Genomic DNA, 22,354 nt, shown 5'->3' with positions numbered 1-22,354 from the left:
TATAATGATTTGATCTCTAAAACAAATAGAAAATATTTATGTAATATTTTTAAAGAATTAGTTGAAAATCAGAGAAGAGGAAAATGACACTGGGGAACCTGAGGAACTAAGAGGAAAGATACATGTAGAAAGAAATGAGAACCAAAGAGATCTACATGATTAGCTAACAAAATAGTATCAAATCCCTAATCAGAGAAACAAGCAAAAAGAAGGAATTTCTTAAACAGGGAACAAAATACCAAGTAGAGAATAATGACTGTTTGAATACATTAAATGAAAACAACAAAAAACATCATAATCGAGTTTTTCAAGAACATCTTTTGGCTGATAATCTCAAGGCGTTATATGTTCCTCATTAACTAAGGCAAAGACAGGTGAGAAGAGAACATCACAGAAGGATGTTGCCAGTGATTATGAGATAAATACAAAAAGCTCACGGGAACAATCTTTTGTGGCAAAGAAGTGCCGATCAGTGAGAAATTCTGATTTTTCCTGAGACAATATTACAGAGGTATAACGTAAAGGGAAGAAAATTAGGTTTAAGCATCGGCCTTTTAATAAATTATTTTAAGTAATCCCAGATGCTTAAGTGACTCCTGTTTACTCATATATGACAATCTGATCAGAACTACTCCTAGTAGCTCCTAATGGAAAGAAAGCAAGATTCAGTGCCTCTGTTCTGCTTCAGGCTCCCTTCCCGAGTCCTGCAGCTTCAGGTCACCAGCTCCAGTCCCAGTTAACCCTGAGGGCGCCAGGAGGAGAAATATATCCTCAAACGCACCCGGTCCTCAGATGACCCTGCCTGGGTGCCGTATTCATGGAGCATCCTCCTGTGACTCTTCCTCTTTCGAGCAACAGCTTAGTTTTTCTCCTCTCTGCGCCTCCTTAAATCCCATTCAAGAAAAAGGCTGGGATTTCAGCTAAAACGCACACCGCCCCCGCCCCATCCCATCCCCGCTCCGGGCGGCCGCCTCCAAGGGGACGCGGGACGCTTCTCACGGCCTGGCAGGGAGGGCGCGCCCCCGCGCCCCCGCGCGCGCCCGTTGCCATGGGAACGCACTGGGCCCGGCCGCCGGAGGGAGAGGCGGGAGGAGGCGAGGCGGCAGAGCTCGTGGGAGACGCTATCGCAAGATGGCGTCTGCGCGGCCGCGGGATGCGGAGTGAGCGCTCCTCGCTTTAGGCTCCGCGAGGCTGCTTCTCTCCCCGCCGCCGCCGCCGCCCCTGCGGCGCCGCGTCTGCGCCTGCCACTGCGCCGCAGCCAAGCCTCCTGCCTCGCAGGTACCGCCGTCCGCGCGCACGCCCCGCGTAGTAGCCGGATGGCAGCGACAAGTGCCGGCTCGCCGAGGGCTAGCGGGGCTCTCCTGGGCAGGGTGCGCCCGACACTAACGCGTGAATAACTTTTTCTTGCAGCGGCCCCTGCATCCCAGCCTGCAGGCTCCCCGGGCGCCGGCGCCCCGCCACGCCCCTCGGGCACCCGCCTCCCTCCGAGGTGTGAGCGCGTCGGGCCGATGCGGTGATCTCTGCCCGCCTGGGAGGAGCGCGTGGACTGGCGGGCGGCGGCGAGCAGGCGGCGAGCGCCGTTACAATGGCCCTGACCCTGTTCGGTAAGTGCGGCCGTCTCCCCGCGCCGCCGCAGGTGGGCCGCGCCCCGGGGCTCGGGGGTGGGGGGCTGCGGGCCCGGGCGAATAGGAGGGGGCGCGGCGCTCGGCGTCGGGCGCCGGCCGGGCCGCGGAGTCCGGGCGCCCGGGGCGCCAGGCTCCGTCCCTCGCGCCTCTCCCATTGTTTCCTCTCCAGGCAGAGCCGATGGGCGTGTGCTCCCCTGGCCAATTCTGGGCTGGGAGGCTCTGAGGTCCTGGGTGTTTTGAAAACGCACGACGATTCTCTAAGATGCTAACTTGGGAGCGAAGTTAGCTGGTTGTTTCCAAACCTACCTTTCCCAAGTCGGTAAATAAACGTCCTGGAAAGTTTATTTATTTTGAGTGAATATCTGTGCATCCCCAACCTTCTTGGAATTGCCAAATGCGTGTGTTGCTTCCTGTTGGATTGTTGGGGGGTTTTTTTGGACTCTCTGTGTTCCGTTGGAAACAAGAATGATTTATGAACTTAATATTGTTAAAATTGAAAATATTTGCGCTAATGAATGAGAGGAGACAGAAGAAAGTTGATTACTGGAAGATAATTGTAATCTCAGGAGAATATCTTTTGAGTATTCATTAGGGAAAAAATGTTATTTTTGTGATGTAATTACCGCAACACTATTGTTTCAGTGGTTGAGACTTCAAAGTGTTTTTTTCCCCTGAGTCGGCAATGACAATGCGTTGGGAAGAGGGACTGAAAAGATACCTTGTTTCCTTTTACAAAACCAGACTATGGTACATATGTAGCTCACTTCAAGAAAACTCAATATGTGAAAATTCAGGTGTTCAAAGTATTCGGCTTTTCAAAGAAGCAGAGCACAATGATATGTAACTGATAGCTGTAAGGACCGTTTTAGTAAGTCATTCACAGTATCAAGTTTCCAGTTAAGTTTTAATTATGTCATTTGATCAAGCACATTAGCGGTGTCGTATACCTCAAATGCTTTTTGATGTAAACACTTCAAAGTGACTTAAGCTGCTGGAATGAAATTGTTACTTTTATATAACCATCTTATTTTATAAATTAAACATAGGCCCTGAGAAGTTATCACTCAAGGTCGCATGGCCCTTTTGTGGCAAAACTGAGCCTAGAGCACACTTTGCCAGGCTTCTCTCTGGGACTATGTTTACTATGCCCAAATACAGTGCTAGAAGTGACATTTCTTACTTACTGTTGGTTTTCCACAGGTACTTTTTAAAAAAGTTTCTTCTTTTTCTGAAAAATAATAAAAATCTTGCTGTCTTCCAATACCTTATACCTAATCTTCATTATTTAATATTAATAGAATCATTTTCCTTAAATGTGGACTTTTTTTTGATACAAAAGTTAAAAAATGTTGGAAGGCTCTACTATAGTTGATATTTTCTTTTGAAGAAGCTGTTGTATCTTAATACATAGCAGTAAGATTTCCAGAAGTAGATTTCTCTTCAAAACTGTTTCTGACTAAATTCATTTTCCTTCCTAAAGAGATATTCTGGCTCCGGGGAGGTGGTGGCCCACTCTAATCCTAGCACTCTGGGAGGTCCAGCTGGGAGGATTGCTTGAGGCTAGGAGTTCAAGACCAGTCTGAGCAAGAGCAAGACCCTGTCTGCAAAAAATAGAAAACTTAGCCTCGTGTGGTGGCTGCCTCTGTAGTCCCAGCTACCTGGGAGGCTAAGGCAGGAGGATTGTGTGAGGCCAGGGGTTTGAGGTTGCTATGAGCTATGATGATGCCACTACGCTCTAGCCTAGCCAACAGAGTGAGACTCCGTTTCAAAAAAAATACTCTGCATTTTTTTCAGAATTAAGATTTATAAGACAGCTACTTTTAGAATACTAACAATCTTGAGTAAAAATGGTAAAATGGGGAGAAAATGCTCTTTTAAAAGGGTTCCTAATTATTAATACAAATCTGTTAACTACTGAGGTGAAGATGAGGAAGGGAACAGCATGACATTCAACCTATAGAGGAAAGTATAAGAAACTACTCCCACCCCTCAGAATGAATTGCATTTAAAAAATTTTAAAGTCCACTTGTGGGGAAATAGAATTTTGTTCATTAAATTCAGTTTGTTGCAATGTGAACATTTTGTATTATAAAGCAAAGTACACTTGCATGCAGAAGGTATTTTTCAAGTAGTGATAACAACCAGCAGCTGTTTTTAAAAGTGTAGTTGTAGACCACTCATCAGTCATTTGAGATGTCTGTTAAAAATGTAGATTCCTTTGCCAGGAGACCTAGGGGAAGGGGATTTTAAAGGGACTCTCTCTGATTCTTATGCATACTCAAATGTGAGAACCATTGTATTAAAGACAAATACTAGGCGATTTGATCAAACTTGTCCAATTCAAAGTAGCTTTTTGTATATTTTAAGAGAATTACCCACGTGTTAAAAGAAATGGATTTTATTTTAGGTTTTACTAACATTTAACTAGGTTGTCTTAGAAGTACCTCATATTCCATTATATTTATTCTTAATGACCAACTTAGAACAGAAGAGCAATGAGGTAATGAAGTTCCCCTGAGATGGTAGAGACAAAAACCTGGACTAGGTAAATGTGATTCATCACATTTGTGTCATGTTTCAGTCATCAAGTCAGAGCTCAAGAGTTTCCCTCTAAGGCTCCCCAGAGTAATCACTGCCAGGACCCTATCTTGTATATCCTGGTTGTATTCGTTAGCTTAGTGCAACAATAGAGTCTAGTCCAGTTACTTACTTTGTGTTTTACATATCCATTCAGGCTTTTTATAAATGTAAGGAATGTTCTTTTTATAGGCAGTTAGTGAAAGTTAGCTTAGTTTTTTAAAAAGTGAGAGTCTCTAAAATGACATAATATAATTTTATATTTTATACATTTAATTTTTTCCCTTGTTAAAATTATAGGAACTCAAATACTTGTTAAATTAAGCTGAAGAGTGAAGACCATCTTATCTCTTGTGCTTACTATTAATCACCTTTGCTGTTTAAAATGATTTTTTAACGCAAATTTTTTATTCTAGGATGAAAGAACCAGACCGCAGTCTTTCATGATTTTACCGTCTCATTTGGGAGTTGAAAGTGTACATCTTTGGAAGTTTAAGGATTTGTAACCATTTTCCTTCACCTTTCAAATGAACCTACATCTCAGTATTTGCCTTGATATAAATAGTTTTTAAATGCCCACATCTCAGAAATCATTCAAATGTAGTTCCGACTCTGCTTACTTACCTTGCTTATTTATTCAGTGAACATATATCACAATGTGCAGGAGTCATGGTCCCTGTCTCCTTAGAGCTTACATTCTAGTGGCGCTCCAGAGTCTTCCAGAACTGTAGTGAGTGCACCTAAGTCACTAATTACCTAATTCCTTATAGTTAACGGCACCTAACTACTACCTAATTCCACACAGGCTTTGTTAGAACTTCCCCAGAGAGCGGGTGTTCTCTAGTAATTACTAGGATAAAAGGGAAGCCTCAGATCATCTATTTTAGAACTTCTTAGCTGGTGTATCTGACAGAACGTCTTGATTGGCCACACCAATAGAGCCCTAGTTGGCTGAGCTGGGTGAATAAGCATTCTGCCAGCTCATTCCTTGGCAGGAATTTCTGTCATTTATAGCTTAATGGGGCTGTGGTTTATAGCCCAGACCAACCGATGAGATTGGGAACTCAGTTACGATCCAGCTGGGCTGGCTGAACCTTGAATAATGCTCTGCTCTATGTGGGTAGAGTTAGCTCTGGCATTGCTGCTCCTCTCTTCCCCTTTCTTTTCTGTTTGCTCTTGTTACCATTTAGTCACCAATCTACCATGGATCACTTCTCATACTTAGGATTTCACTGTAATTTCTTACCATCTTTCCTCAGACCGTTCTGCCATGGAAATGTTTTCATTATCTTCATTCAGCATCTGTCACTGCCCTGACACACCACCTGTGGGCATCTTTGTAGAGCTCCTTTGGAGCAGTTGAATGGCGATGGCATATTCTTTGTGATGCAGTTAGGAAATTTTCTGATTTCCTGTATGACCTGAAATTAAAATTTATTTTTCAAAAAAGTCAGCTGAACATTTTCAGTATGATTTATTTGATCAAAGAATATGAGAAGATGACCCGCTGGTGAGAGCCCATCTTGCTTTTCTCAGAATATTTTGTGTTTTCAGCTGTCATTAAAATCAACATCCTTATTTAAATACTTATCCATATTCCTTCTCTTACTGGTATTAACAACTTAATATTTCAGCTGGGCGCAGTAGCATGTACCTGTAGTCCCAGCTACTTGGGAGGCTAGGGCGGGAGGGTCTCTTAATGCTAGGAGTTCAAGGCTTAGTGTGCTATGATTGCACCTGTGAGTACTCACCACATTGCAACCTAGGCAACATAGTGAGACCCCCATCTCTTAAAAAAAATCCATAATCAGTATTTCAGGTTTAAAATTTATCTTTTAATGTGTGGGGAGCTGGTACTATGTAAGAGAGATAAAAGAATTTTACTTGGTATAACTCTTATAGTTACCATCTGTGTACAGCATAAAGAATAATGATGTAGTCTTTTGAATCATGTCTGTTTCTACAGATAACCATCCTGTAAGTAGCCTGATCTTTGAAATCAAAGATAGTGATTTGTGTAATTATAAAAATTTGACATATTTGTCAAGAAAAGAGTTTTAGTTTCTTTTAGATCTGTTTTTCTCAAACTCTTTTACCGCACCCTCCTTTTAGACATTTTATTCCTAATTGTTCTCCCCATGAAAATTTAGTGGAAGAGATACACTGTATATCTGTTTCTGACATGTGTATATCTGATTTATGCATAAAAAGAGTAAGTTGTTTTGACCCCCCCCAACCCTGCCAATTGAGAATACATGTTTTAGGCTAATTTAAAGCAAATATAAGAGAATTAGGCGGAGAAATACTGTTTAGTAATGCTTTATATGTCATAATAATAGTTCTAAAGGAATGACATCAGTATAAGTTATACCTTTTTCGTCAGATTGGCTTAACCTAGGAACTTCCTATCATCTTGAGATCAGCCGTAACAAAGAGTACCTTACTAGGCCTACAAGGGTGTAACTTTTCTCAAAGTCCCTTTAATAATAATAATAATATCCTTTGATATGGGTAATTCATGTTTTCTCAATCTTACATAAAGTATCAATAATAGCACCTTTAGAAAACTATTTATCTGCAATATGTAAGCTAAATGAAATCTCTGAACTTTCTGTGCAAACTCAATTCAAGACAAGTCCTTGAGCCTGGCCTTCCAACCAAATTACCAGCCATAGTTATTTTTACATAGAAAATGATTTTCATAAACTTTTTTATTAGTTAATATAGTCCTACTGTCCTTAAAAAACAGGAGAGGATGAGACTAAAAAAACAGGATGTAGTATGACCATATTTTACATTGAAAAGTTATATTCAATAAAAAAATCATGTCTGACAAAATAAAGTTATAAATGTACATTCCTAATTTGGTTCCTTATTTTTAAAAGAATGAATACTTTGTGAATATACTAAAAACAACTACATTGTACACTTTAAAACAGTGAATTTTATGGTATGTGAATTATATCTCAGTAAAGGTAAAATTAGTAAAAAACCACCTGAGCTTAAAAAAATTAAATAGAAGAATGATTTTATTTTATTTTTATCTTTATTTTTGTTTTAGAGAGGGTCCTACTCTGTCACCCTGGCTAGAGTACAGTGGTGTCATCATAGCTTATGGTAACCTCGAACTCTTGGGCTCCAGTGATCCTCCTGCTTTGGGCTTCCAAGTAGCTGGGACTACAAGTGCTCACCGCCGCACCTGGCTAATTTTTCTATTTTTTGTAGAGATGAGGTCTTGCTGTGTTGCTCCACTGGTCTCTAACTTCTAGCCTCAAGAGATCCTCCCTTGTTGGCCTCCCAGAGTGCTAGTATTACAGGAATTAGCCATGGTGGCCAGCCAAGAATGATTTTATATCTAAGAACCTTTTAGAGCTTTTCACATGTTTAAAAAGTTTTTTTTGCCTTTTCTTCCCAAAGAACAAAAAAATTAAAAATTTATAGATAAAAATGCTCCTGCCTATTTTGAATGGTTGTTTTAAATTTAGGAAAGTAAGCACTTCTTGGAAAGAGTTAACGCCAGCAGTTGAGTGATTTGTGAGAGAAGGGAAGATGAGTCAGGCCAGGCCTGTCGACAGCTGCTCAGTGGCATGGCAGGGGGCTGCCTCATTGTTCTTTATCCAGCTGCACTGAAAGTTGTTCCTTTCTCTTTCCACTCTGACTTTTTACCTTTGAATGACATTGGACTGTATATATGTCATGGTGTAAAGCAAGCAGAAGGAGGATGTAGTCAAAGAAATATATCTCTACTTGAATAGATTTTTATGACCAATCACAAACTTGACATTTCAAAAACTGAATGGGTCTTTGAGACTCTTTAAACTGCTAATCCTTCTGATTCCTTCATTTCTGCCATTAGCACGTATCTTTAGCCCTTATAGTGTATTCTTTCTATCTTGCACCTTTCCTATAGAACTCTGTCATTGTTTTCTGGCTCCTTAGTGGCTATGCAATTCCTTTGGCAAAGATGATTTTAGGATTTGAAGTCGCCTGTGCTAGATAAGACAGATAACAGGTGAGTGGTGGAGATGTCTGTTTGAAGGATATAAAAGCCTCAAGCGTTATATTAAAGTTAAAGCATGATTTTGTAGCGTGTTACCTATGAGGAATAATATGCTAAATATGGATACATATCTTCATATAGCATGAAAGAATTTATGGACAAAAGGTTTTAAAGTAGTAGAGACATAGGGCAGGCATTTTGATTGCGGGAGTAAGAGACAAGAAAGGGGCAGATGTTTTAGAGGGCGGGGCTTTACTAAGAAGGGCTCGTAGGAGGTGGTGGACTAAGTGAAATTTGAAGAAGCAAGGGACAGTCTTGGTTGTGGGAAGGAATGGATGACATTATTAAGTGAGAGAAGGGAGCAGAAACAAGAGTGCTATTTCATCGTTTTGCCGAGGCGTGGTCTGAAGCTTGAGATGTGTTTACCTGTTTTATGATTTGTTTACTCATCTAGTCTGTGGATATTTATTAAATGCCTTAATTGTGCCAGACATGTGTTAGTTCCTGCCCTCAAGGAATTTTTGTTTGCAGTGGAGGGAGACAGATAATAAAAAATGCATAATGTGCCAGGGAGCAAATGTAATTAAGAAAATAGAGCAGGGTGATGGATGTGGAACTACTTGCGTCTCTGAGTGGTCAGGGAAGGCCTCACAGGTTGGTGAGTTTCAGAGATTTTCAGTAAGTGAGGGATGAGTCACGTGAAATGGGGGAATCGCCTCATGGAACAGGCGTCGAGGCGGGGCTGTGCTGGGCAGTTGTGAGGAGCAGAGGGCCTGTGGTGCGGATGGAGTGGGGTAAGCAGGGGGAAAGTGGTAGGAGGTGAGGACAGAGAGGTAACTGAGGATAGAAGAGTATGGGGGTCACTGACTCTCAAGGGCCAGGTGAACCATGGTGTGGACTTGAGATTTTACTCTGAGTGAGATGGGAAGCTCATGAAGGCTGGTAGGTCTGTAGTTATATATCTTCAACCACATGCTAAGAACCTTACATACATAATCTCATTTATTTTTGCACAACTGGAGAAGTGAATTAATAGCCTCTCTTAGGGGCTTGGATTTTGGGGTAAGAGACCTGCATTTAATCCCTTCTCTGCCAGAGATTAACTCTATGTTCTACTCTCTATATCCTTGTATGTAAAGAAGATCAGATTTCTGTGACAGTGCTGGCCACTGTGACACTTCCTGTTGTACTCTGAAAATGCAAACAATACACTGGCCAACAGGCAATGCTTGCTTCTCCCTTGGGAGGTCATCCAGACCGTATAGTAGCCCCTCTTGTCCTCGGGATGCCTGAAATCATGGATAGTACTGAACCCTATGTATATACACTGTCTTTCCTCCTGTGTCTGCATACCTATGATAAAATTTAATTTATAAATTAGGCACAGTAAGAGATTAACAATAATAACTAATAATAAAATAGAGCAATTACAACAATATACCAGCATTACTGCTCTTACACTTTGTGACTATTATGAAGTAAAATCAGGATTATTTGAACATAAGCACTGTGATACTCTGACAGTTGATCTGATAACTGAGGTGCTGAGATGGCTACTAAGTGACTCATGGATGGGTAGCATCTACAGCAAGGATATGCTGGACAAAGGGATGATTCATGTCCTGGGTGGGATGGAGCTGAGTGGTGGGAGATTTCATGATTCTCTACTCACAATGGTGTACAATTTAAAACTTGTGAATTGTTTAGTTCTTGAATTTTCCATTTAATATTTTTGGACTACAATTGGCTGTGGGAACTGAAACCATGGAAAGTAAAACAGTGGATAAGAGAGGACTACTGTAGTTAGATATAGTCCTTGCCCTCATGGAACTTAAAGTATATCAAGGTCTGTAAACTTAATGTCTGGCACGTAGCAGGCACTCAATCCAAGGTTGTTGAGTGAACAATGAAGGAACGAAGAATAAACATGTAATGGACTCTCACTCTATATGTGTAACCTTGAACAACCTTGAATCAGTTTAAACATTTGCTCTTATCTTTTTTTCTCTTTTATTATTTTACATTATCCTTGCTTATTATATGAGAGTCCATAGTTGGAAAGTTAAACCTGCCTCTTAGAAATTGGTTCATTTAGGCTGGGCACAGTGGCTCACACTTGTAATCCCAGTGTTTGGGAAGGCCAAGGTGGGAGGATTGCTTGAGGCTGGGAGTTTGAGACCAGCCTGGACAACATAGCAAGACCTCATCTCTACAAAAAATAAAAAAAAAATTAGCCAGGCTTGGAGGTGGGAGGATTGCTTGAGGACAGGAGTTTGAGGTTACAGTGAGCTGTGATCGTGCCACTGCACTCCATCCTGGGCAACAGAGCAAGACCCTGTCTCTTAAAAAAAGAAAAAAAAGAAATCGGTCAGTTTAATAATTTACTTCCCTACTTAAAATCTTCCACTGGTTCTTCCCCATCACCATTAAGTACAAATCTCCAAGCTTGCATATAAGGCTGTCAAGATAGGCCCCCAGATTACCTCTTTGCCTTCATCTCTCACATCTCCCTCTTAGAGACTGTGCTTCAACTAAACTGAACTATTTTCCAGAGGGAATTTTTCTCAGTGTGCCTTTGGCATCATCATTTCTCTAGCCCATCTTTGCCTTCACTTGCCTGTACATATCTTGCAACTCAGCATGAATAGCTGTCTCTTCTTTGTAGCCTTCCTTTGTGAGTTACCCCTTTTCTGCACCCACAGTGCCCTATACCACACACCTCTGCCCTAGCACTTACCCTGTGATGATACAATAGTTAGTTTGTGTTATTCTGCCTACCCCATTAGGTAAAGTCCCTAATGGGAAAGCTGTGGATTTTTTCTTTGTATCCTTAACAACAGTGTCTGCTGCATACCAGCTACTCAATAAATGTTGGATATTATGAAGTCTGTTAAATTTGGGAGTTAGTTGTCAGGCCCAAATCCATATGATACACATCCTCTATTTTCCTTTCATCATTTTTTGTGAATTTTAAAAAAATTCTGTAAATGTGTCATTCTGTTACTTCTTGGTTTCATACTCTAATGTGGATTCTCCAACTGCAAGCTCACAAAAGCTTGAATAAAATGGAGATCTTTCAGGGACTAAATTCTTTGAGCTTTAACAATAGTATTAGGTCATTAAATATGAAATGTCCGATTTTGAGTCAAAAGTTTATTATATCTCAAAACAAGAAGCAGTATAGTTAATCAAAGTATGTGCCTAAACTATAGTTTTGTGATCATAATGGTAGCTTGTTTATGCCAGCAGTGAAGAAGCCTAGAGAGCGAGTGGTGATGAAATTGCAAAAGGTGTTTTCCACAGCTTGTTGAGAATTGAATATTTTTCCTTACAAGAAGTGGTCCAAAGCCTGGAAGAAGTGATAGTTGGTGCAAGGTCTGGTGAATATGGTGGATGACAGAGAGTTTCCAAGACCGGCCTCTGTAGTTTGAGCAGCATTGTTTGTGCGACACGTGGTTGAATGTTGTCTTGCAAGAGGATTGGCCTGTCTCTGTTGACCAATCTCAGCTGCTTAATCACAAACATCTTCATGTTTTCATCCAACTGGTTGCAGTAGACATCCACTGTAATCAATTGACTGGGTTTCATGAAGCTGTAGTGGATAATACCAGTGCCAGACCACCAAAACACACACCATTAACTTTTTTTGATGAATATTTGGTTTTGGAATGTATTTTAGCACTTCATCTTTATCCTACCAATGTGTCAAACACTTGTGATTGTCAAAAAGCATCCATTTTTCATCACACATAACAATACGGTGTAGAAATGGTTTGCCTTTAAGTCTTGACAGCAAAGAAAGGCAAGGTTCGAGACGATTTCTCTTCTGATGCTCATTTAATTTATGCGGAACCCGTCTATCCAGCTTCTTCACCTTGCTGATTTGTTTCAAATGTCCAATATTGTTGGAATAGTAATGTCACACCTTTCTGCTAACTCACGTATAGGTTGAGATGGATTTGCTTCCATTACAGCTTTCAGCTCATCATTATCTACCTTGGTCTCAGATTGCCCATGTGGTTCATTTTCAAGATTAAAACCACCAGAATGGAACTTCTCAAACCATCCATGTCTTGTGCATTCATTAGCCACATCCTTCCCAAACATTTTGTTGATATTTTGAGCTATCTGCTTAGCACTGGTTCCATGATAGAACTCATATTCAAAAATAACATGAACTTTTGTCTTATCCATGGTTTCACAAAAATTGCTCTGAAAATTTTTTGAAAGGTAATTACAAGCGAAACAGTGCATTTGAAAGAATGAGGATGTACTTTCACAGTAAAAATAAAACTTGGAAGTATTAAAGTGTTAGCGATATCAACTGGCAAACTTATCACTTAAGGAAATTGGACATTTCATACTTAATAATCTAATATTACTAACCACCAGCAGAAGTTTCTAAATTATTTGGCATAATTAGATAGCAAATTCCACTTCATTAAACTATTGTTCATTTTCATTTCAGTAGTACAAAGGAATTGCACATAAATTAGCTTGGTTCGTTCATGTTTTATCCTCACAGTAGGGAGCATAATCAAATTGAATAGGAATTCAGTATGAAAATGGCTAATATTACTTTTTAGAATTCTGAAAATAAAAACAATATGATCTTTTATAATAATAAATTTGTGTGCTCCATGAACATTCACATTAGTTTTCACATGGTTATTGAAAGAGCAGATATAAACAACAATTTAAACACTCATATTTTTAAATGGAGAAAAGAACATTTTTATTTCTGTTGTTTATTAATGCCTCTCATTCCTCTAGGAAGAATTTGAGGTGATTTATAAAAAGCTACAGTACAAGAAGACTTAAAACAATAATTGTGGGAATTAGTTTTTTTCTGTCTTATGTCATTAACTTCTTCCTCTCCCTGGATCTTTTCCCTCTGATTACAACTGTGCTTTGCTGTTCCATGTGATAAAGCTTTTCCTTAATTTTGGTCATGACTTTTTAGTGCCCCTCCTATTACTGAAAGTTTGTTGAAAGAGCAGTCTGTACACCCTTCCTCCACTTTCTGCATGCCTACTTGTTCTTTAACCCTAGGCTACTTCCATCTCTTCCCGACCACAGTGCTACAGAGCAGTGTTTTGTCATAGTTAGTTATGAGGTGTTTGTGAATGTTACTCATTGCTAGTGAAAAAGAGAGGTTGGCAGCTGTTAAAGAAAAAATTATGCTGCCTGTAATCCCAGCACTTTGGGAGGCCGAAGCAGGAGGATCATTTGAGACCAGGAGTTTGAGACCAGCCTGAGCAACATAATGAGACCCCACCTCTACAAAAAATAAAAAAAATTAGCTGGGCATGGTGGTACATGCCTGTAGTCCCAGCTACTCAGGAGGCTGAGGTGGGGGATCTTTTGAGCCCAGCAGTTGGAGATTGTAGTGAGCTATGATGGCACCACTGGACTCCAGCCTAGGTGACAGAGTGATACCCAGTCTCTTAAAGAAAAAATTATTCTGATGTTTGTTAAAACAGCAAGAAAGATTTTATTTAAGATGATCATGAGAGGTGTCAAGACTATTGCAATAGGGGAGAGAGAGATTGGCTTCAACTCTGAAGACAACAAGAACAAGTGGGAATATATGGCCACAGAGTAGGTTGTGGGGGTGATATATGGAAAGTTACTAAGAGTAAACATCAAGGGTAGGGCAGGAATTCTTGCAAAATTAACCTAACAGGATTCTTATTGAGCACGGGCCTGAGTGATTAGATATCAAGAGTAGGGGGTGAAGAATTTGACTAGCTATCAAAGAGTGATCAGATATCAAAGGTGGAGGGATTCTCTCAAACTGACTTATCAGGTTTCTTCCTAAAACCTGTCAAGGGCCTGGGCCAAGGTCAAGGCCTGGTTAAGAAGAGGGCTGAGAGGACCCTGACTAGAGTTTGGTCAAGGAGAGCATCTTGTCACAACCTTCACCTTGTATTCTGCTTCTGATCAACTGGAAATGCTTTATCAATTAATAGCTAATATCCAGTGGCTTTTTCTCAGTTCTGATATTTGATCTTTCTGAAGTATTTGATGTCTTTGATTGCCCCTTTCTCCTTGAAACTTTTTTCTTGTCTTTCGAGACATTATATTCTGCTGCTACGCCTTTTCCTCCCTTTCACTATTCCTCATGTTCTCCTAAATATCAGTACGTTTCAAGAACTGACCTTCCTTTCTCCCTTGGAAGTATGTGGGCTTCAACAGCAAGCACTGTGGGGATGACTTCCAAGTCTGTCTCCAGCCCTGTGTTTCTACACACTCCAAATTTCTACCTGGATTTCCTACATATAGACACTTCAGGCTGTGTATGTTCTAGTCCCAAATCCTTCATGTTCATTCTTCATCTGCTCTTCCTCTTCCTCTGATACCCAGTCAGCTGCTGATTCTTGCAGATTGGTCTTTGCAATGGCTCTCACACCTATTCCTTTCTCTGTATATTTCCAACTCTATTGCTCTGTCCTTCCTTTCAGTACTGCAACCACTACCTTCACCCCCTGCCACCCCTAAAAGGAAACTCTTTATCTTCTGAATTCTTCATCATTTTATCTGTGAATCTCCCATGAAATTTGTTAATGTGTTACTTTCCTTGTAGTTATGTATCTTTTCTTTGTCATATGTTTTCTAGGCTGACAGTTCCTCCAAGGTAAGATTAATTTCTCATTTTTGTATTCCTTACAGTACTTAATACATAGTAGGTGGTCAAAAAATATTTGTTAAATGAATAAAACAGCTCTTAAACCATGGTACTTCTGTAGTTTATTTCCAGGGTAGAAATAGAAAGCATTTTTAAAGTTATTGTATTACTTTATAATACTTTAACTGGGGGAATCAGCCGAGTTGGCCGACTATAGACATTGCTTGCCAGATTGTCCTGGCTGAAGGTAGAATATTGGATTGAGGAGAGCAGAGAGCAGTTGCAGCTCAGGTGTGGATCACAGGGAGGGACACCAGAGACATCTGGGGACACCACCGAGAAAAACTGTGAAGCCAAGAAGAAGATAGGAGAAGACAGCAGCATAGACCAAACCCAGAAAGGCTCAGAGCCCAATGAAAGGGTAAGGAAGGTTTCCCCTAGGTACTTTCAGTGAACAGCAGGACACAAAACATATTGGAGGCACTTCCACTCTCCATGAGCCCAGGCACAGCAGCTAAGTAGGAATAGTGGGATGATCCAGTGAACTCCAGGAGTTCAGCTATTTGGAAGGGACACCCCATGGGAGGGTGCCACAAGAGACCAGAGTACTGGCTTTCTTACATCTAGATACTTCCTTCTGTGCATCTCCTCCAATCATGGCATCAGAGAAAGTGATTTTAGCTTGGGCAGGTTGATAGCCATGGTCCCTCTGTAATCACGAAAGTACTCTGAACCGAGAAGCATATGAACAGCTACTTCTCTATGGTGGGTGCACTTTTGCAGCCCAGCCCACCACTGAGAGCGGGGCCGCTGCAATTTATGAGGTACTCCTATGGATCCCTAAGGCGAAAGTATCAGGTAACTTAGGGGAAAACCTATCAGACTAACTGCAGACTTCTCAACTGAGACCTTACAAACCAGAGGGATTGGGACCCCATTCTCAGTAATGGCCAGCTTAGAATATTGTGTCCTACAAAACTAAGTTTCTTATATGAGGCAGAAATAAAGACTTTCTCAGACAAGCAAACACTGAGGGAATTTGTCAAGATCAGAACTGCTCTGCAGGAAATACTGAGAACTGCATTATACATGGATCAGCACAATAGACACTCACCAATGTAAAATCACCCTAAAGCTAAAGGTCAGAGCCCACATACCACGGTGGCTCAAGAGGTAAAACAAAGCAATAAAGTTCTATTCAACAGGATGAACAGAAATCTACCCCACTTATCAATTCTTTAAATAAATATGAATGGCTTGAACTCCCCACTCAAGAGACATAAGGGGGCTGAATGGGTAAAAAAATACAAGCCAAGTATCTGCTGTCTCCAGGAAACACATCTAACCCACAAGGACTCATTCAGACGTAAGATGCAGGGATGGAAAACAATATTCCATGCATATGGAAACCACAAGAAAGCTGGTGTAGCCATTCTCATATCAGATTACATAGACTTCAAGTTAACAAAACTAAAGAAAGACAAAGATGGTCATTATATAATGATGAAGGGAACAATTCAACAAGAAGACATAACAACCCTAAATATTCATGTCCCTGACACAGGTGCGCCCGGATTCATAAAGCAAACCACTGGATATAAACAAATGATAAACAGCAGCATCGTATTAGTTGGGGACTTCAACATCCTACTGGCAGAATGGGACAGATCCTCAAAGCAAAAAATAAACAAAGAAACAATGGACTTAAATGGGACTCTGGAGCAAATGGGCCTAACACATTTACAGAACACTCTACGCCAAAACTACTGAATCTATGTTCTTCTCATCAGCTTCTGGAACATTCTCTAAGATTGATCACATCCTAGGCCACAAAACATGTCTGAACAAATTTAAAAAAACAGAAATTGTACCATGTATCCTTTCAGACCACAGTGGAATAAGAAATCAATTCCAACAGAAACAGACTCAACTATACACAAAGGTATGGAAATTATACACCTACTGCTGAACAATTGTTAGGTCAAGGAGGAAATTAAGATGGAAATCAAAAGATTCTTCAAACTAAATGACAATGGGGACACAAATTGTCAAAATCTGTGGGACACAGCTAAAGCATTCCCTAGAGGAAAATTCATAGCCTTAAATGCCTACCTCCAAAAGACAGAAAGATCACAAATCAATAATTTAATGAAGCATCTCAAGGAATTGGAAAAGGAAGAACAAACCAATCGCAAACCCATCAGAAGAAAAGAAATAACTAAGGTCAGAGCAAAACTAAATGAAATTGATAATAAAAGAATTATACAGAAGATTAATGAAACAAAAAGTTGGTTTTTTTGAAAAGATAAAATTGACAGGCCTCTTCCTAGATTAACCAGAAACAGAAAAGAAAGGACCCTAATAAGCTCAATCAAAAGTGAAAAAGATATTACAACTGATATCACGGAAATGCATAATGTCATTTTTGAATACTGTAAAAATCTCTATGCACGTAAACTTGAAAACATTGAGAAAATGGACAAATTCTTGGAAACCCACAACCTCCCTAGACTCAATCCAGAAGAAATAGAACTCCTGTACAGGCCAATATCAAGGAATAAAATTGAAGCAGCAATAAAAAATCTCCTAACAAAAGAAAGTCCCAGACCAGATGGTTTCACAGCTGAATTTTACCAGACCTACAGAGAAGAAACTGGTACCTATACTGTAGAAATTATTTCATAACATCAAGAAGGAAGGAATCCTCCCCTACTTATTTTGTGAAGCCAATGTCACCTTGATACCAAAGCCAGGAAATGACACAACAAAAAAGCAAACTACAGACTAATATCCCTTATGAATATAGATGCAAAAATTCTCAGTAAAATCCTTGCAAACTGAATTCAGCTGCATATCAAAAAAAAAAAAAAAAAATCGACCACGACCAAAATGCACTTCATTCCAGAGTTGCAAGGATGGTTCAAGATATGCAAATCTATAAATGTGGTTCACCACATAAATAGAAGCAAAAGCATAGACTGTATGATCCTCTCAATAAATGCAGAAGCGGCATTTGACAAAATTCAGCACCCTTTTGTGATAAGAACTTTTAACAAAATAGGCATAGATGGAACATACTTCAAAATTATAAAAGCCACATACGACAAACCCACAGCCAGCATCATACCGAACAGGGGAAAATTGAAAGCATTTCTGCATGGAACTGGAACCAGACAAGGTTCCTCGCTGTCACGACTTCTATTCAAGGTATTGCTGGAAGTCTTGGCCAGAGCAATCAGGCAAGAGAAGAAAATCAAAGGTATCCAAATGGGGAAAGAAGAGGTCTAACTATTGCTCTTGGCTGATGATGTGATCTTATATCTAGAAAACCTAAAGATTCTGTCAAGAGATTCCTGGAATTGATAAATAAATTCAGCAAAGTCTCAGGCTACAAAATCAGTATACACAAATCAGTTGCATTCCTATACACCAACAACAGTTGAACCTGAGAATCAATTCAAAGACTCAATACCTTTCACAAAAGCAACAAAGAAAATAAAATACCTAGGAATATTTTTAACCAAGGAGGTGAAAGACCTCTATGGGGAGAACTACGAAAGTGAAGAAAGAAATCGCAAAGGTTGTAAACAAATGGAAAACACATCATGCTCATGGATCGACAGAATCAACGTTGTTAAAATGCCTATACTACCTAAAGTGATTTACAGATTCAATGCAATCCCCATTAAAATATCAACGTTATGTTTTTCAGATCTAGAAAAAATAATTATACTCTTCGTATGGAACCAGAAAAGACCCCACATAGCCAAAGCAACCTTAAGCAAAAAGAACAAATCAGGAGGCATCAATTTACCAAACAGCATGGTACGGGTAAGAACAGAAACATAGACTAATCGATCAGAACAGAGAACCCAGATATAAAGTCATCCTCATACTGCCATCTGATCTTTGACAAAGCAGACAAAAACATGCACTGGGGAAAAGAATCCCTGTTCTGTACATGGTGCTGGGAAAGTTGGATAGCCACGTGTAGAAGACTGAAACAGGATTCTCACCTCTAACCACTCACAAAAATTAATTCACAGTGGATAACAGACATAAACCTAAGGCATGAAACTAAGAATGTTAGAAGAAAATGCTGGAAAAACTCTTCTAGATATTGGCTTAGGCAAAGAACTTATTAAGAAGACCCCAAAGGCAATCACAGCAACAACAAAAATAAATGGGACCTGATTAAATTAAAATGTTTCTGCACAGTTAAGGAAACAATCAATAGAGAGAATAGACAGCCTATAGAATGGGAGAAAATATTTGCATGCTATATATCTGATAAAGGGCTAACAACCAGAATCTACAAAGAACTCAAGCAAATCAGCAAGGAAAAAAATCAAACAATCCTATTAAAAAGTGGGCAAATGACTTAAACAGAAGTTTTTCAAAAGAAGATAGACTAATGGCCAATAAACATGAAAAAATGCTCAGTCTATAATCATCAGAGAAATGCAAATCAAAACCATAATGAGATATCACTTAACTCCAGTGAGAATGGCTTTTATCAAAAAGTCCCGAAACAACAGATGCTGGCGTGGACACAGAGAGAAAGGAACACTAATCACTATTGGTGGGACTGCAAACTCGTGCAACCTCTATGGAAAGTAATATGGAGATAACTCAAAGAACTAAAAGTAGACCTACCAGTAGATCCAGCAATCCCACTATTGGGTGTTTATCCAAAGGAAAAAAAGTCATTTTATCAAAAAGACACTTGCACTCGAATATTTGTAGCAGCACAATTCACAATGGCAAAGATGCTGAATCAACCCAAGTGCCCATGGAACTGGAGATCATTCTTATAAGTGAAGTATCGCAAGAATGGAAAAGCAAATACCACATGTGCTCACTATCAAATTGTAACTAATTGATCAACACTCGTGCACATATGGAAGTAAAATTCAACAGAAATCAGGCAGGTTGGATTGGGTGCTTTTGCTAGTTTAACTTTTTTCAAAAGTTCCTTCTGGAGTTATGGTTGGATTTATACTGCTTTATGTTCTTTAAAAGTCTCTTCATCCTTCTTTTCACTTTCAAAGCAGAGGAGAAGGGAAGTATGTGCAGACACAGGGCTTATTTATCCAAGTTGATTTGCTTGCCCCTTTAATGTTGTCATGTGTCCAGTATTCAACTAGAAACAGAAACCTCCTGTTGGAGTGACCTTGCTAAGGTAAGAAAAATGATGGGTGCTTCTGGTTTGATAGCTATTTTCTGTCCTTTTAGACTTTTCTAGGCTGTTAGCAAGGAGATGGTGAAGGGAAGTCCTTTGTTCAGATCTCCTTTTCAGACCTTAGTGGGTTAGCCAAGTTCATAGGATATTTGCAGATCAGTTCTCCACTTAAAAATTAGCTTGTAAGTGTATTTAAAAAAATTTTTTTTTCTAAAGAAAGGGTCTTGCTATGTTACTAGGCTGGACTTGAACTCCTGGGCTCAAGTGATGCTGCTGCCTCAGCCTTACAAGTAGCTGGGACGACAGGCAGAAGCCACCATGCCTGGCGAGTGTTTTTAAAATTGCTGAGTAGAGTTCGCTAAGCAATGGACCAGAAAGCTCACACTAATGATTGTTTTTCGGAATGTGATGGAATAGGTTAAACTGTGACACCTAAGAAAAGACGAAGTCTGTGGTTTATAGGACTTTTCACATATTGCCTATAATATTTAATTGTGAAAAAAATTTTGATGAAATTGTGCTGCTCCTATAAGTTTTTGGTGATATTGCCTTTTACCTCTTTGGATGGCATTTGTTAATATTCTCAGATTTGGATCTCAAATTTGGATATTAATATAAAGTTTGCTCATTACATACATATACAGAATATGTAAAGATGAGAGTCATAAAAACGCTATTCGTGTTTTTTTTCTTCATCATAATGTTTAAAAATTAAGCAGAGATTTTAAAGTTAGAGTCCTTACATGAGAAATGATTCTTTGGGCCTGTCAGTTCATTCTTAGTTGAGGTTAAGAGGATGAATTATTTCAAAAGGACAAAAGGAACAAGATGGCTTAATAATACAGTAATAAAAAGAAAGAAGGAAACAGACGTTGTCACTGTATAGTAGGGAAACTTGCAGAATACTTAGAGGCCAGTTGTCCTGAATTTTCCAGACAGATTGCTCTGCTGCACCTGTCTGGAGAGCCACAATTCTTTCTTACATGTTCCTTCTCCCCAGCTGTTGTTCCTAGGTCTCTCCAGGCAGAGGAGCTCTTGCTCTCTCTCTTTAACCATTTCTCTCTCCCTCTTTCTCCTTCTCTCTTCTTCCCTCCCTCCATTTCTCCCTCTATCCCTCATCTCCCTCCCTCCCTCCCAAGTATCTGGAGAGATGGGAGGGAGGGAGCAGTAATTACACACCAGGTCCCAGGACTTTTTCCTTTGGCTGGAGATCTCATTCAGCTCAAGATGCCTTCTTGCATCACTCTTCTAATCAAAACTTTCCTTCTTTTATGTTGTTTTTCAAGTATAATAATTGACCTTAGGGAAAACAGACATTTGAAAATTTTAAAACTAATTTTTTGAAATAATTTTTAGTTAATTACAAATTGATAAAAATCTCAGTAGAAAATGTCCAGTGTTTTTAGGTCTTATCTGTTGTCTATTACCAGCGGAAGAAAAAATTAATATATGTAAGTGTATTAATGTTAGATAATTTGTAAAAGATCTGTCCCAAAGTAGTTTTTCTTGTTAGTAAGGATACATTTAAAATAGATATGCAACTTTAATATGTTGCTTACTATGTATTAATATTTTCAGCTGCCGTAATTAGATGGTAATGTACAATTTTTAAAGGTTGACTTTTACTTATTTTTTATTTTAAAATATAAACAGGCTTGTGGTAATACAATTAAACTACATTTAACTAACAAGCCCTAGATTAAGAGACCAAGTCTTTATAGTAGATTAATTTCATCTGCTATTATTGAGAAATACAGCAGCTTTTAATAATAAATGTCATCAAGTAATGCTTTTTCTAACTTATGATTTTAATGCAGACTTAGAACTGGTAATGTAAACTGAGATGAAGTCTACCACTTAAAACCCTCATGTTCTGTATTTCAAATATATTTCCCTAAATTACAGCAATCTGAAACTTTTTTCCAATTATAAAAATAATACATTGTTAATACTGAAAACTTAGATGAACTGGTATATTTATTATCACTTTACATATTGTCTCTTTTCTAAGGAGCTCAAGCCAATGATGAAGTTTAGTAGGCTTTGTATTTTATTTTCCAGTGCCTTATTATAAAAAGATTCACAGCCCCTGAGAAAGCCGCTATAGAGTATTATTTATCATATTGTTGCAAGGCAACTAAATATTATATATTATGTTACTTATATTGTAAATAATCACTTATACAGCACTAAGAAGAAATCATTAGCGATTTTGCAAAATGGTATGCTCTATGCTCATTTTATTAAAACAGATGTGGGAAGTTGTAGACAATTAAAAATGCTATCAAATTTCAAACCAACTTAGACTTGACCAAAATAATTGTTCTTCCTCCATTTCTCCC

At 39.2% G+C, this 22,354-nt stretch overlaps 1 protein-coding gene across 3 annotated transcripts in view; it reads left to right on the top strand.

The window, feature by feature from the left end:
- The first annotated feature begins 1,113 nt into the window (after positions 1–1,113).
- The window catches only part of CHN1 (chimerin 1), a 250,415-nt gene continuing 229,174 nt past the window's right edge, over positions 1,114–22,354 (top strand). The window contains exons 1-2 of one of the 3 annotated variants that reach the window (XM_012650747.1): positions 1,114–1,278; positions 1,411–1,604. In XM_012650747.1, coding sequence (XP_012506201.1) covers positions 1,586–1,604 — 19 coding nt within the window. In that variant the 5' untranslated portion in view covers positions 1,114–1,278; positions 1,411–1,585. Of the gene's footprint in view, positions 1,605–22,354 lie in introns of all 3 variants that reach the window. The other 2 variants (XM_012650749.1, XM_012650746.1) reach the window with 2 other exon arrangements.

This window comes from Propithecus coquereli, unplaced genomic scaffold (genome assembly GCF_000956105.1).
Source record: "Propithecus coquereli isolate 6110/MARCELLA unplaced genomic scaffold, Pcoq_1.0 Scaffold34, whole genome shotgun sequence".
Taxonomy (NCBI): domain Eukaryota; kingdom Metazoa; phylum Chordata; class Mammalia; order Primates; family Indriidae; genus Propithecus; species Propithecus coquereli.
The sequence above is the reverse complement of the archived record's forward strand: the minus strand, read 5'-3'. Positions and strand labels throughout refer to the sequence as shown.